Below are 13,631 nucleotides of genomic sequence, written 5' to 3' on the forward strand. Positions count from 1 at the left end.
GTGGGGCCCCACCGCCAACCAAGTAGAAGCCTTGACTTTTTTTCTAATGAACCTGTTTGGGCATGGTATGACACACATCCATGCTATCACATCCAGAGGGGAGAGTTGACCCAGACCTTCCAGGCCAGACACAGGGATGCTACTACTACACCACAAAACCTTGATCATTAATGCTTACGTTCTGGAGTGGGGCTCAACCCTTTAACCTCGTGACTTAAAGGTGAGGTTGTTACCAAGAGAACCACAGCTAAGTTGAAGCTGTAGTGCAGCGTGAGGAGGAGTTCTGGTACAAACAGTGATGTGGGACTAGCTGCCACTTGTTGGGTGCTGGGATGATGTGGTGTTGGGGCCAGAGTGTTGAGGTGTTGTTCCTCTGCAGTGCCGATGGATTAACCTAAGGATGCTAACAATTATTACAGTGGCTGCCGCTTTTCAAATTTCCCCAACATAGACAACTCGCCTTCTTCATTCCATCTTGTCTTCACGCTCGTTGGATTTAGGCTCCAACTGGTAAAATATTCTTGGCATTTTCGTTCCGCACAAAGTATGGACACAGCCCAAGGCGTGGTTTAAATAGCATTGCCTTCTCTTAGAACACTCTCTGATTACATCAATGTAAGTAACGAGGAAGTGAGATGGAAGCTTGCATTTTCGAAAATGTAACAAGCAGGACCTCACCATCGTCCCTGGAGGTGGAGAGGGCAGCAGGGAGAGAATCTGAGTAGTGTTCACCTCCATGGCCGAAACCTTACAAAGGATCTGTCCCTGTTTAAATTCCATGTGGAATGTAATCTTCGCTTCTAGACAAAGCCCTGAGGGTGACGGAGAGAAGAATTTACCACAGCGTCGGAGTTCTCTGGTATCTACGCCGAAGGAGAGCGGGGGCAGCGTTTACACGGCGCTGTATGACTTTAGCGCCAGGACAACTGAGGAACTGTCTTTCCAAGCCGGGGATGAGTTTGAAATCCTTAAGGAGGACGACCGTTCATCGGGAGCTTGGTTGTTTGCAAAGAAACGAACTCATTCCAAGGGCCATAGCTGCACGGGATATATTCCTTTTAATTATGTTGCTAAGAAAGAAAGTGTAGCCACTGAGCCGTAAGTGCTTTCAAATAGTTTTCACAGCATTTATGTCTGTAAATCGATTTGCGAATTGTACTTCAAGACTGACAAGTGATGCTGGTGGCTGTTCGATTCAGAATTTTCTAATTGCTGAATTCGTTTGAGAGAGGCAGTTTATTTGGGGTTTATGACCTTAAAGGTGTCAGTGAGATGGGCAGCTTGGCGAATAGTGAGGCAGAAAGCCGGAGATTGCAGCTGTCAGTGGAGGGGTAAGGACTCCGATAAGCGCTATGTGGAATTTCATTGGGAGGAATAAGGTAATGCACTTGGAAAGAAAACAAAACCATGGTAAGGAGTTGCACAATGACTTGAGACTAAAGTGTAGAGGTACAGCGGGACCACTATGTCCACAGATCACTGCATAAAGTAGGATAAGATGTAGTGTGGTGGAATTCTCCCCACTTACCTGGAGCACTGCAGCTCCAACAACACGTTAGGAGTTTGACATCACAAAGCAGCTCGATTTAATCTGTATCTCATCCACCAAGTTAATCATTCGTTATCTCCATCACTGACACACACTAGCAGCAATGTATACCATATACAGGATGCATTGCAACAAATTACCTCGGCTCCTTTGACAGTAGTTGCTAAACCTGTACCTTCCAACAGACACATGGAAGTCAGACACCTGCAAGTTCCCACCAAGCCGCACAACATTCTACCTAGGGACTATATCGTCATTCTTTCACTGTCTCTGGATCAAATTCCTCTTTCCTTAACCTGCACAAGATAGAATGCAACAATTTAAGAAGGTCGCTCACTACAACTGGCTTCAAGGCATTTAGAGATGATAGGCAAGTGCTGGCATTTTCAGCAACATTCACACTTGTGAATAAAGAATTGAAAATGTTGTTGAAATAAATGCAAGGTACTTTCATTTACTTGATGAGGCCTAGAGTATAAGATAAGAGAGGTTATGCGAGGTCTGTATAAAACATTAGTTATGAGGACGTTACTGGCGAGACAGTATTTATTGTCCACCCCTAATTAGCCAGAGTGCAATTCAGAGTCAATCACATTACTGTGGATCTGGAGTCACGTGTAGGCCAGAACAGGTAAGGATGGCACTTTCCTTCCCTAAAGGACATTAGTGTACCAGATGGATGTGTTCCACCAACAATTGATTCATGGTCCTCAACAGATTCCTAATTCCAGATATTTTATTGAATTCAAATTCCACCATCTGCCATGGCAGGATTTGAACCCAGGTCCCCAGAATTTTAACTGGGTTGCTGGATTAATAGTCCAGCAATAATACCACTGGGCCATTGCCTCCCCTTTTGGCAGACTAATGGTAGAATTCTGGTCACAGCCTTTCAGTATAGAGAGTACAAAGAAGAATTACAATTTTTGCTGTGAAGAAAGACTAGAGTTGCATTCTTTGGAAGAAAAGAGCAGACATGTTTAATAATATTATTAAATATAAATAATCATACTTAACTGACATGCTTAATATGAGTTATTTGAGAGTACCTATTGCTCTTAGCGGAAAGGTCAGCAACTATGGAGACTGATTTAAAATAATTGATAGGATTAGAAGGGATGTACTGAACCTATTGGGCAATAGATTAAGTGCTGAAAGTGGGAATTGACTGGATAATTCCCCTCATGACACAGGTATGATGGGCTGGATGGCTTTTTGAGGAACATAAGAAATAGGAGTAGGCCATTGGGTCTGTTGGTTCCTTTTTAGTGCTATATATATCTGTGATTTTGAAATTTCATCACTTCATGCAGTTTTTTGCCCATAAACAAATAAAAGAGCTGATGATATTACAAGCAAATGATGAATGTGTTCATGTGCAGTTTGCCCTTTGTTTTGATGAATGTGTTGGATCCATTTTAAAAATGACATTAGAAAATAAATAGAATTGGAAGGAGGCAGAAAATAAGCAGAGCTCAATCATGCCCACACCAGAATTCCAAATATTGCATTTGAAATTTGGCCTTAACATCAATACTTGGAAGTTCAACATGGTACTGGCAGTTTACATACACTCCTGATTAGAAGATGAGAAGGATGAGGAGGAAGAAGGGAGGAGGTGGCCTAGACAGGTTTCTTTTTGGCCAGCCTAGGGTCAGCTTATTCACAAACAAAACCCCAAATATCCTTTTATCAACAGTACCTGCTGTTACCCTCTCTCTGTTACTGACCGTCCCAAAGTTTGCTTGATCACAATATGAAAATAATAGCCAGCACAATATAAACATTCTAAACAAAATTTACAAATCAAAAGTATTCTAAATTGCACACAAAAACCAAAAGTTGTACACTGTGTTGTGCCTGTCTGTTACATGCTTTTATCTGTCCAAGTTGCCTTTTGCAGAGCTATCCCAATGGTTGCATTGTGCCGAGTGAAAGCCCACTAATTTTCAGTGAAGGCCTTGGAGGGCAGCTTTAAGCAGCTTTGAGCTCCAAAGACCAAGCTTCAGATTTCAGACAACAGCAAGGACATGGCAGGTGTAGCAGATGTGGGAAGATCTGTCCTTTTTCCCAGGACAGCCCATCGGAAATCTGTATAATCGGCTGAAATCCAGCTTGCTGAACCGTTGTGTGACCCCGAATGTACTTTTGAGCATTTGTATTTGCTCATTGACAATGGCTGTCATTGTAGCTTTTGTGCTTACTTTTTGAGCTTGCCTGAGAGCAGTCTGTACTTGCATGAACGTGAGCTGATCTTGCATAACAAGAGTCTGAACTTAACATGAGCGCCTAGAATTTCTGCATCTGCTGTGTGTGTTATAGTGGAAGCTGAAGCATTGTTCATCGGATGTTGCATCATCTTTGGGTACACAAATATTCTAATAGACTTGGTCGCTATCGAACTATCGAGAATCAGCTCCAAACTTAGGACAAAACCTGTTCAGCATTGATACTGGACTATTTCATCCTCTCCAGCTTTTCCAGGCTTCTTGTCCTTTCTACATGTACTATACTCTTCAAAATTCAGGTGCCAGTTCTTGACATCCTTTCGCCATGTCTCTCCAATGCCTACCAATCTGTTTGCACTCTGCTTTCATCTGTTTTGTTTCAAATAATGTGTGTATGCAGTTACAGAATCTTTGCTTTTATCCTTTTATTGTTTTTTGTAGCTTCTAGTCTTATCTGTTTGTTTATTCTTAGACTCGCACTCTATCCCCTCCTGTTGAGATCTGTTTATCATATCACACATTAATACCTTTCTCTTTGAAATGAGGCAAGAATGAAACAATGAAGGTTGTGAATGATTCATAGAGTCATAAAGCTTGGAAACAGACCCTTTGGTCTAACTTCGAACCAACCAAGTTTCCCAAATTAAACTAGTCCCACTTGCCTGCATTTGACCCATATCCCTATAGAGATTTCCTGTTCATGTACCTACCAAAATGCCTTTCAAATGTTGTAAAAGAACCAACATCTACCACCTCCTCTGGAAGTTCATTTCACATATGAACGACCTCTATCTGAAAAAGCAACCCTTCAGGTCCCTCTTAAATCTTTCTCCTCTCACCTTAAAAATATGCCCCTTACTTTGGAACTCCCCACCATGTGAAAAATACCGTTGCTATTCACCTTATCTATGCCTGTCATGATTTTATCAACCTCTATAAAGTTACCCCTCAAACTCCCACACTCCTGAGAAAAATGCCCCAGCCTCTCCTTATAACTCAAAACCTCCAGTCTCAGCAATATCCTGCTATGTCTTTTCTGACCCCTGTCTGACTAATAATATCCTTTCTATAGCAGAGACACCAGAACTGTACACAGTATTCCAAAAGTAACCTCACTAACATCCCATACAACCTTAATATGACATCCCATCACTTCCATTTGATGGTCTGAACAATGAAGGCAAGTGTGCCAAACACCTTCTTAATCATCCTGTCTATCTGTGACACAACTTTTAAAGAACTATGTACCTGAACCCAATGTCTCTGTTTGACAACACCAAGGGCCCTATCATTAACTGTATAAGTCCTACCCTTGTGTGTTTTACCAAAATGCAATAGCTCACATTTATCCAAATTGAACACCATGTGCCAGTCCCCAGTCCATCAGCCCAAGTGATCAAGATCCCTTTGTAATCTTAGATAACCTTCTTCACTATCGACTATACCACCAAATTTGGTGCCATCCACAAACTTAGCAATCGTGCCTCCTAAATTCTCCTAAATTTGTCAACTCAGGAGGAATCTCTTTCCAGAGATGATTCCAGATCTGCTGAGTATTTCTACCTTTTTCTTCTAATGTAACTGAGAAAGAGTGAAAGATATCAAATGTAGTCATTGTATCTTCAGTGTTGAAGCGGCAGTACATGGGGTCATTACAGAGAATGGTTATAAATCTTCAAGAGTCCAGATTACTCAAAATGTCAACATGCTCATTGTTACAAAAGAAAATTCCTTATTATCATCCTCAAATCCTCAGAGTGGCCCCTGATTGATCAGAGATAATGGGGACTGCAGATGCTGGAGAATCCAAGATAACAAAGTGTGGAGCTGGATGAACACAGCAGGCCAAGCAGCATCTCAGGAGCACAAAAGCTGACGTTTCGGGCCTAGACCCTTCTGATGCTGCTTGGCCTGCTGTATTCATCCAGCTTCACACTTGGTTATCTTGGCCCCTGATTGATTTTCTGTCTGTCTATCTCTCTCTCTCTCTCTCTCTCTCTCTCTCTCTCTCTCTCTCACACACACACACACACACACACACAATGAATCTATGAGGGGTGAATTTGTATTTGCAGATACATTCTGTTTGGCTCTGAAAGCACTTAATTTTTAGACAGTTAGTCAATGTGGCATTTTATAAATTCAAACTTGAGAATTAAAACCAGTCTGACTCCAAACCAAAACACAAACAGATTCTAAACAAGGCCTGACACCTAGCATGCATTGTCTGACCAAAAATGTCACCTCTTCTATACACAATAAAACCTTTAGTTCTCTCAGAACAGTGACTTGAAAGGAAATTGTGGATTTACATACATATGTTATCAATTAAAACCTTCTAACTAATTAAAGATTTAACGGCTCCTTAGGTTTGTTTAATACATCTTCAATAGTGTGACTCTTTGATCTTTTACTTATAAATTCTCTGTCTGATACTACGTCTCTCACTAACACCTGAAGAAGGAGTAAAACTCCAAAAGCTTGTGTTTTTAAACAAACCTGTTGGACTGTAACATGGGGGTCATGTGATTTCTGACCTTGTCCACCCCAGTCCAACACCAGCATCTCCACATTCTGATTGATTGATGGAGGATGTGGTAGGTGCATGATGAAGGTATACTGTGTTGAGCAGTGTCTGAATTAAGTAGTACAGTTGGTAGTTTAAAGATATATTCACTGAGATTTACCACTCTTCGTAAGTTAATTGAATTTCTTGTGGCATTGCATCAAGGTCATGAGAGCTTGGCTCCTGCCATTGACCTCCAGCTTATCTGCTTCCATTACACCCTGAGCATTTGTCTGTGGGATCTTCATGACCCTGTGGATTGTATCCAGTGCTGCAGGAATCCTTGGAGCCTGGCCCTTTTCCCATGTCGGAGTCTGTTGTAAAATGATTTTGCAGCAATAATGAACCCACCCTCATTAATTAGTGCAGGCTGCCTTTAACTACTATAAGAGATAACAAGGAGTAGAACTGGATGAACACAGCAGGCCAGGCAGCATCAGAGGAGCAGGAAGGCTGACACTTCAGGCCTACACCCGTCTTCAGAACTGCTGCCAGTTTTTGTTAGTTTGGATCTTTTGAGGTGTACAGCCATTGTTCCTGCTCGTTCCACACTGCAAACAAGTCAGTAAGCAGGCAGCACAAAATTGGTGTGCTGTCTGCATCAGAATCAACATGTGCAGGTTGGCCCCTCGTTGCAATTCCTGTTTTCAGACATTGTCAAATTTCACCCCTGTACATTTTCAACATGAACCACTGGATTCTTGTCAGGCTTGGGAACATCTGTTTATTTATCTTGATGCAGCGAAGGAAGTAAATTCCGCGGATTGCAAAGACTTTATGATTAATCAAGTGTCTTTGAAAGATAGCTACTTTTGCCATGATTATCACATGGGCCCTTTATTTTCAAAGATTAGCTAAGTCACTTGGGCTGCCAGCTCTGATCAGACCTGCTCTGAGAGGCTTCATCACAAGATCATTCACCGCCAACGGCACTACCCCTGCCCAACAATTTTTTCAATATTTCTTGATAAAACAAAACTAATCAAGGAACATTTTCAAAATGGAGCTGTTTTCTGTCCTTGTGACTTTCCTTTTGGATTGCTCACAGCAGTGCTCAGGAAATAAATCTTCAAAGACTAAATACTGCAGAGCAATTTTGGAGGGTTGGCAATTAGATATGGATCAAAGATGGAACCTGGAATTTTCCTGGTGCCAAATGGGTCAGTAACTTAATTAGCTAGCCATTAGGAGGTAACTAGTGGGATGAAAAAAGTGACATGAATGGATACGGGTTATTATGATTTTTAAATAGATTTTGATAAAGTGGAAATCAATAGATTATTGCACAAAGTCAAGACTTGTGCAATTGAAGTAATGTATCAAGTAAAACCAGCCCAGCCTGTCCCGGCCTCCCTAACCTGTTCTTCCTCTCACCCATTCCTTCCTCCCACCTCAAACCGCACCTCCATTTCCTACCTACTAACCTCATCTCGCCTCCTTGACCTGCCCATCTTCCTTGGACTGACCTATCCCCTCCCTACCTCCCCACCTATACTCTCCTCTCCACCTATCTACTTTTGTCTCCATCTTTGGACCGCCTCCCCCTCTCTCCCTATTTATTCCAGAACCCTCTCCCCATCCCCCTCTCTGATGAAGGATCTAGGCCTGAAACGTCAGCTTTTGTGCTCCTGAGGTACTGCTTGGCCTGCTGTGTTCATCCAGCTTCACATTTTGTTATCTGTGGAGGAATGTGGTTGTGTTGGATGATGGGCAAGATCATCAGATTATCATATGGGAAAGTATAACGTTATCCAATTTAGTGTGAAAAATAATAGGCTTCTTTTTAAACATTTAATGCTGGAAGACTGGAAATATTCAGATTCAGAAGGGCATGTGTGTCCTTATATATGAATTGTTGAAAGATAACAATTAGGTACAACACCCAATTTGAGGTAGGACAGCCATGATCCTGTTGAATAACAGTAGGCTTGTAAAGTCTTATAATCTATTCCTTATGTTCTTAGTTACTTAATTAATGAGAGGGGACATCAGATTGACAGAATATTTCCAATTACTTAGATTAGTGTTGTTGTTTCTGTAATGTGCTTTCAGTCTTAGGATATAAGCCCATTAAGTCAGTTTGTGTAATATCATACAAATATCAGGAATTGAACCTGTTTCATAGTTTGGATTATGTAAAAATAATTTAAGTTGCTGCAGTCCTCAACCACTGTAAAACTGGAAATTCAAAGTTTTGTCTCAGAAATAATAAACTACAAAATCCCAACATTACAAAAAGCATAGTGCAAGTGATATATTGGGATTTAATTTTGTAAGTCTGTGACTTAATTTTCACTGCAATGTACCTTTTCCCTTGACAGTTGGTACGCTGGGAAACTCAGCCGGTCAGAAGCAAAAATTATTCTTCTCTCTAGCAAGACCATAACCGGGTCTTTTCTTATCCGTGAAAGTGAAAATCAAGATAACACATATGCATTATCTGGTAAGCATTTTATACAAGTTAGCAACATTTTATTTGAACCCGTTAGGGTTAGATATCATTTAATCTATTTTATTCAATGTCAAAAGGGTTCTAGATGCAGCTGCATGAGTTATTTTTAAGCTTTATCGTGGAGTAATGGTTTGAGTTTCATAACTGATCATTTGCAACATGACAATCAAAACCGCACATCCAGTCAGTTTGTGGTTAAACCTGAACTAGATTTCCTGTACGGGAATATTCTACAATCAACAGCTTCATTTCCTCCCTCAATAGAATGAGAACAAAGTGTTTTCTTTGTTTTTTAAAGTCTAATGCAGGCATTCAACCTACAGTTCTGGGCTACCTGCAGCTGCCAAGTCTGATTCTAGTTCTCAACGCCCTTGTGATTCACTCCTATATGTGCCAATGCTTCTTATTTGTTGGTTATGTAAAGGGCTGTTTACCTAATAGGGGAGGAGGGCCTAAAGCAGATTACCAAAATCTACTCATATACGCAAATTATACACACTTTAGCTGCGAGACAGAAGATCCAACCTAGTTTCCGATGTTGAATCTGGCCAGCTATGTTGAGCAACATTCCTGCTAAGCTGAGCAACCGTGTAGCCACTCCAAGGTCCTTCACAAACTGTTTGGCATGCCAACTCACTGATTTTCAGTTTCAGAAGTCAATACAAAGCACAGAACTCTGAGGTCCAATCACCATAACAAACAACGAGACGGAGCATTGAGTTTGAATTGCCTGGTTTGCACCTTCCAGCCCCAATTGTGAGGGGTACATTTTTGAGCAAATGTTTGAAAATTAACTCAAAATCATACAGGGCTCCATGATTGAACATTGGTAAGTATAATCTTAAGTCAAAGGCTGGTGAAGTTGAATTGATAAAATTTCAGTATCTTTAGCAACCACTCACGCCCTCTGCCTCCTCCAAGACTTCCAATTCCCTGGCCTCCAAAACCTCATCTTCACCATGAACATCCAATCCCAGCGAACTTGCATTCCCCATGCAGATGGCCTAAAAGCCCTCTGTTTCTTCCTCTCCCACAGGCCCAACCAGTCCCCCTCCACTGACACCTCATCAGCCTAACAGAACTTGTCCTTAACATAAACGACTACTCCTTTAAATTCTCCCACTTCCTACTGACTAAGGGGGTGGCTGTGGGCACCCGTATGGGTCCAAGCTATGCCTGCCTCTTCGTAGGATACAAGGACTAGTCCCTTTTCTGCAGTTACACTGACAGCACCCGCCCTTCTTCCTCTGTTGCATTGATGACTATCTGCACTGCCTTGTGCTCCCATGAGGAGATTGAACAGTTCATCAACTTTACTAACACTTTTCACCCCAACCTCAAATTCACAGGACTATCTCCGATATCTCCCTTCCCTTCCTGGACCTCTCTGTCTCCATCTCTGGTAACCACCTCAACACCAACATCTATTTCAAGCTCACTGACTCCCATAGCTACCTAGACTACACCTCCTCTCACCTGCCTTCCTGCAAGAATGTGATCCCTTACTCCCAATTCCTCTACCTTCGCCACATCTGCTCCCAAGATCAAGCATTCCATTCCCAGACATCCCAGACGGCCTCTTATTTCAAGGACCGCAACTTCCCCCTCCAGTGATCAAAAATGCCCTAAACCGCATGTCTTACATTTCCTGCACTTCTGCCCTCAAATCCCCTCAGCCCAACAAAATAAAGACAGAATCCCCCGATCCTCACATACCACTCCACCAAGCTCTGCACCCAGCGAATCATCATCTGCCACTACGGCCACCTACAATCCAACCCCATACATCCCTCCCCACCCCTATCTGCTTTCCGTAGGGCCCGCTCACTCCATGATTCCCTCATCCGCTCCACACTCCCCACTAGCTCAACCACTCCTGGCACTTTCCCTGCAACCACAGGAAGTGCTACAGCTGCCCCTACACCTCTCCCCAGAACCTCCACTCAAGGCCAAAAGCAACCTTTCCATTTCTGACAGGGGTTCACCTGTACATCCACCAATTTGGTCTACTGTATCCACTGTTCCCTACATTGGGGAGACCAAGCGCAGTCTTTGAGACCGTTTTATGGAGCTTCTGCGCTCTGTATGCAATAATCGACGACACTTTCCAGTCGCTAACCATTTTAACTCCTTCTCCCACTCCCTTGATGATACGTCCGTCCTGGGCCTCCTCCAGTGCCACAATGATCCCACCCAAAAACTGGAGGAGCAACATATCATGTGTACAGTTCTGGTTGCCACATTACCAAAAGGATGTGGATGCTTTGGAGAGGGTGCAGAGGAGGTTCACCAGGATGTTGCCTGGTATGGAGGGTGCTAGCTATGAAGAGAGGTTGAGTAGATTAGGATTATTTTCATTAGAAAGACGGAGATTGAGGGGGGACCTGATTGAGGTCTACAAAATCATGAGGGGTATAGACAGGGTGGATAGCAAGAAGCTTTTTCCCAGAGTGGGGGACTCAATTACTAGGGGTCATGAGTTCAAAATGAGAGGGGGAAAGTTTAAGGGAGATATGCGTGGAAAGTTCTTTACACAGAGGGTGGTGGGTGCCTGGAATGCGTTGCCAGCGGAGGTGGTAGACGCAGACACGTTAGCGTCTTTTAAGATATATTTGGACAGGTACATGGATGGGCAGGGAGCAAATGGACACAGACCGTTAGAAAATAGCTGACAGGTTAGACAGAGGATCTTGATTGGCGCAGGCTTGGAGGGCCGAAGGCCCTGTCCCTGTGCTGTAGGTTTCTTTGTTCTTTGTCATATTCCACCTCGGGTGCCTACAGCCTGATGGCCTGAACATAGAATTCACCGGTTTTAAAATCTCCCCACACCCAGCCTCATCCCATGTCCAAACCTCCATCTCATCACCGCCTCCTTAACCTGACACAACCTGTTCATTCCTTCCCCACCAATCCACCCCACCCTTCCGACTGACCAATCCCTACTATCCCCACCTGTATCCACCTATCACCATACCACCAATCCTCCTCCAGCCACACCCCTTCTCCCTCTCACCTCTTCAACCTGACGCAACCCGTTCATCTTCTTTCGCACCTATCTGCCACACCCTTCCCACTGACCAATCCCCACTACCCCCTACCTGCATCCACCTATCACCATTCCACCTACCTTCCCCAGCCACACCCCTTCTCTCTATTTAATTCCCAGCTCCCTTCCCCCTCCCCATTTCTGAAGAAGGGTCCCAATCTGAAACATCAACTTTCCTGTTCCACTGATGCTGCCTGAACTGCTGTGTTCATCCAGCTCCACACTGCGTTGTCTCTGATTCCACCATCTGCAGTTCTTGGTATCTTCGCGTATCCAGGAAGTTTCCCCAATAGCCGGACAAATATTTATTTCTCAATTAGCATCACTGAAGTGTTAAATGGTCTACTCCAGTTACTCTTTCTATTGTTCAAAAAGCATAGAAGTAAACGTATATTCTAGACAAAGCCAGTGAGATTAGGGAGTGGCAACACGCCCATTAAAAACCCTCCTCTGCATATCAGAGATAATGGGAACTGCAGATGCTGGAGATTCCAAGATAATAAAATGTGAGGCTGGATGAACACAGCAGGCCAAGCAGCATCTCAGGAGCACAAAAGCTGACGTTTCGGGCCTAGACCCTTCATCAGAGAGGGGGATGGGGGGAGGGAACTGGAATAAATAGGGAGAGAGGGGGAGGCGGACCGAAGATGGAGAGTAAAGAAGATAAGTGGAGAGAGTGTAGGTGGGGAGGTAGGGAGGGGATAGGTCAGTCCAGGGAAGACGGACAGGTCAAGGAGGTGGGATGAGGTTAGTAGGTAGCTGGGGGTGCGGCTTGGGGTGGGAGGAAGGGATGGGTGAGAGGAAGAACCGGTTAGGGAGGCAGAGACAGGTTGGACTGGTTTTGGGATGCAGTGGGTGGGGGGGAAGAGCTGGGCTGGTTGTGTGGTGCAGTGGGGGGAGGGGATCAACTGGGCTGGTTTAGGGATGCAGTAGGGGAAGGGGAGATTTTGAAACTGGTGAAGTCTACATTGATACCATATGGCTGCAGGGTTCCCAGGCGGAATATGAGTTGCTGTTCCTGCAACCTTCGGGTGGCCTCTGCATATCTCTAGTCATCTTCTTGGATAAGTTTTGCACCATTTCCTATCTATTTCCTTCCAAGTTACCACAGATTGATACTGATGACTTCAAAGTGTCCAGTACTGCAGAGACTGCAGTGGAACTCTAACATTCCTCTTTAACTTCTTGAGCCTCTCCTTTATCTTCAAACCTGTTGCCCATAATGCACCATCTCCTCTCTTCTCCATCTGTGTAACAGCCCTTCCAAATTTCCATTCCTACTTGACCCAATTAAACCAAATCATCTTTCAGAATGATTTCTCCTCTGGATCTTCATTTTTAATGCAGCTAAAAGTCCATCATTGGAAGCCTTCTCATCCTGAATCACACTGCCGTCAGCAACATAAATAAGCGGGGGATGAGCTTCTGTTTCAATACCGGTGATATTCAACTTGACAAGTGCACTAACCCTTCCACCAATGACCTGATTCTTTACTGCTGTTATGCTGTCAACTGCTTCCTTAACATTAGGTCATGGGTGACCAGAACAAAACCATTGTTGTTCAAGTGATAAAGATACTGAACATTTTCATCAATTCAGCTTCACCTGCCTTTGACTCAGATTATACTTAACAGTGCTCAATCGTATTGCCCTGTTTGATTACGAGCTCATTTTCATACATTTGCTAAAACTTCCATCATCGGTTCCCAAATATTAGTCATTTCTATCCATCTGTACTTTGTTCGCATTAAAATCTCTGCCGAGGCCTCCCTAAAGTTCTCCTTATTGA

The 13,631-nt window shown here is 43.4% G+C and overlaps 1 protein-coding gene across 1 annotated transcript in view; it reads left to right on the forward strand.

Annotated features, from left to right (window-relative positions):
- The first annotated feature begins 486 nt into the window (after window positions 1–486).
- Window positions 487–13,631, forward strand: part of LOC125461471 (protein-tyrosine kinase 6-like) — a 31,148-nt gene continuing 18,003 nt past the window's right edge. The window contains exons 1-2 of the mRNA XM_048550295.2: window positions 487–1,098; window positions 8,665–8,786. Of these exons, the coding sequence (XP_048406252.1) occupies window positions 737–1,098; window positions 8,665–8,786 (484 nt within the window). The 5' untranslated portion in view covers window positions 487–736. The remainder of the gene's footprint in view (window positions 1,099–8,664; window positions 8,787–13,631) is intronic.

Source organism: Stegostoma tigrinum, chromosome 19 (genome assembly GCF_030684315.1).
Source record: "Stegostoma tigrinum isolate sSteTig4 chromosome 19, sSteTig4.hap1, whole genome shotgun sequence".
NCBI classification, from domain to species: Eukaryota; Metazoa; Chordata; class Chondrichthyes; order Orectolobiformes; family Stegostomatidae; genus Stegostoma; species Stegostoma tigrinum.